The sequence below is a fragment of the Cherax quadricarinatus genome, unplaced genomic scaffold (assembly GCF_038502225.1).
Source record: "Cherax quadricarinatus isolate ZL_2023a unplaced genomic scaffold, ASM3850222v1 Contig833, whole genome shotgun sequence".
NCBI lineage: Eukaryota > Metazoa > Arthropoda > Malacostraca > Decapoda > Parastacidae > Cherax > Cherax quadricarinatus.
In genome coordinates this window covers 775-3378 of record NW_027195859.1, presented here as the reverse complement: position 1 = coordinate 3378, position 2604 = coordinate 775, and the positions used below count along the sequence as shown (strand labels likewise).

Genomic DNA, 2604 nt, shown 5'->3' with positions numbered 1-2604 from the left:
TATGACTTGTATTTCCTTCACCAAAGAAGCAAGCTGATATTTATAATAAATACACTATTTACAATTGTAGATGAATGGTTCAGAGAACCGACATGTTGTTGAATTAGACACATGTGCAACTCTTAAAGATACCCAAGAGTTGCACATGTGTCTAATTCAACAACTATTTACAATATGTACAGTAATGTAAGAGGAAGGGCACAATACGGTGATCGGAAGAGGCAAAAGCAGGAGCCAAAGAAAGCATTGTGAGGGACCAGTAGCCCAGACAAGTCAAAACTCATGTCACAAGTGAACTACATTGCTTCATAACTCTGGCGGGCTTGTCCGTGATTGGCCGATGAGCTGAGATACTGATATAACGATGGAACCTCTTTTGATCATTAAATCATTAACACCTGGTTTGCTTGTCGGGAGGCAGCCTATTTGCGAGTGTGACATATGCTGAATAAAATGTAACATACTCGTAGCATGCCACACCCCCACCCCAAAAGGCTCTAATATCCAGAACTAGGTATCCCCCCTCCATGGGTAGCTTGCCCACAAGACACTAAATTTTAATGGCACCACCTTTCCTCTCAACCATCCAACTCCAAGTAAGTAACTTTATTCAGGTATACACAAATACAGTTACATAGAAGAGCACTTCTTTTCTTCAGTGGTGAGAGCAGCTCTCTCCACAGAGTACCACCCATTCATTTAAACAAGTTTTTAGTGTTTGAATTGAGGTAGTAGTTTTCGTAGGTAATACGTCTATATTCGATGTACAGGGCCTGGGAATCATCTTTACACAAGTTTATTAAACCTCTGTTCCGACTGGCAGCCTGGGTGAGGGTTTCAATTTCACGAGAAAGAGATTCAATCCTTTTGTCCTTCTGCGATGCTACTCGACTCGGTGCCATTAGTTCGTATTCTCTCTCCTTAGCAAGCGAGCGCTGGAGGTAAAACTGCTTCGTTGCTGTCATCATAAAATGATCGAAGGCTTCGGCTTGTTCTTTCCGTTTCTGACTCAGTTCTTCCCATTTTATCTGCTCATCTTGTAGCTCTCGTATCTTCATATCAATATCCTCACTTAATTCTCGATATTCCTCTACTCGACGGTATTTAACCTCAAACTCGTACTCAAGGGACTCGATCTGGTCTTGCAAGTATTCTTTGCGGCGGCCTTCTGTTTTGTGCTTAACCAAAAGCTCCTCGTGAGCTTTTCTGTCCTTCTCCCGTTGCTCACTAAGGTCATTATAGCCCTGGAGAGCCTCTTCATAACCAGACTTGAGTGACCAAGCCTCCTGTTTTCCTCTTTCAGCTATGACCATGGCAAATTCATGATCATGCTTAAGACTAACATGATAATTGCGGAGGGACTCTATATCACTGTGTTTTTTCTTTAAATCGTCGTCTAAAGAACGTATTTTACCCATCAGATTTTCCTTCTGGAGTAGTTCTTTTTCACGTTCTTCTATTAAATTTCTTCTTCGAAGCCGGTCTTTCTTAAACCTCTTCTTTATTTCTTTCTTGCCCCTTTTCACGTTGTTTCGATCTTGTAGGAGCATCTCGTAGTTCTCCAACTGGTTTGCATGCTGCTTGACAAGGTCTTTGTAATGCCTCGTCTTCTCGTCACGAGCTCTTGCTACCCCGAGAGACTCCATCTGGCTCCTTTTCAAGTTTGTCCAAGCAAGTCGATGCTCTTGCTTAAGCTCTGTATGCTTAAGACGGAGAGCGTCCAGTTCACTGTCTCTGGCGTCGACCAGAGCGCGGAGCTTTACACGCTCATCCTCTTCACCCTGGCAGAGCAGAGCTGCCTCATGAACATTGGCGGCACATGCAAGTACTACCTCGTATGCTTCTTCGGTATTGTGTGCAACCTCTTGCTTCTGACGTTTAGATTCGTCTAGGAGGAGCTGCAACTCTTTTATTTGAGCAATAAGTGAAGCATCCTCAACGACGTACTCAGCATGGTGGTCACCCTCGGGATGGGCATATACCTGAGCGTCCTCACCACCAGAATGCATCGGAAAGCCGTCTGCTGGTGTAGGTAGAGTACTACCCACACCAGGTTTGTCTAGTACTATGAGGCTCTCATCCTCACCACCTACAACGTGTGGTGGGCCATGCTCCATGTGGTGAAGCTTGCTTAGTGCCACAAAGCTGGGAGCCTCACCAGGAGCCCCGCGACGTCCCTTACCGCGAGAGCGTCCACGACTGAATGAACGACCCTCAACAGTAAATAAACCCGGAATGAGAATTATTATAACGATTTTTATTAGAATTAATTTCATTTTTCTAATAATTATACGATTACTTGTAATACAAAAAATACAAACCGCAGACAGTGGAACTTTATCGAGATGAAAGTTCCATACATGCAAGAATATTTCTCAAGTTACTGAATGTAATCAGTTCACCACCAGTCGAGAATACTTTAAATCACTGAAGAAAATTTTCATTGTATATACACAGATTATTATTATTATAATCAAAAAGAAGCGCTAAGCCACAAGGGCTATACAGCATATATACACAGAAAGCCATACACATCTCGGTACTCACGATGAATGACCGGGCTCAGCGGTGCTTGAAAACATTGTATTAATGAATTCCTGTGAA

At 43.1% G+C, this 2604-nt stretch overlaps 1 protein-coding gene across 1 annotated transcript; it reads right to left on the bottom strand.

The window, feature by feature from the left end:
- Positions 1 to 238: 238 nt before the first annotated feature.
- LOC138851518 (trichohyalin-like) lies at positions 239 to 2291 on the bottom strand. Its single transcript, XM_070080715.1, has 2 exons — positions 2090 to 2291; positions 239 to 2059 (listed from the first exon to the last, which is right to left on the bottom strand). The coding sequence occupies exons 1-2, from the start codon at positions 2274 to 2276 to the stop codon at positions 696 to 698; spliced, it is 1551 nt and encodes a 516-aa protein (XP_069936816.1). The 5' UTR covers positions 2277 to 2291; the 3' UTR covers positions 239 to 695.
- Positions 2292 to 2604: the final 313 nt, after the last annotated feature.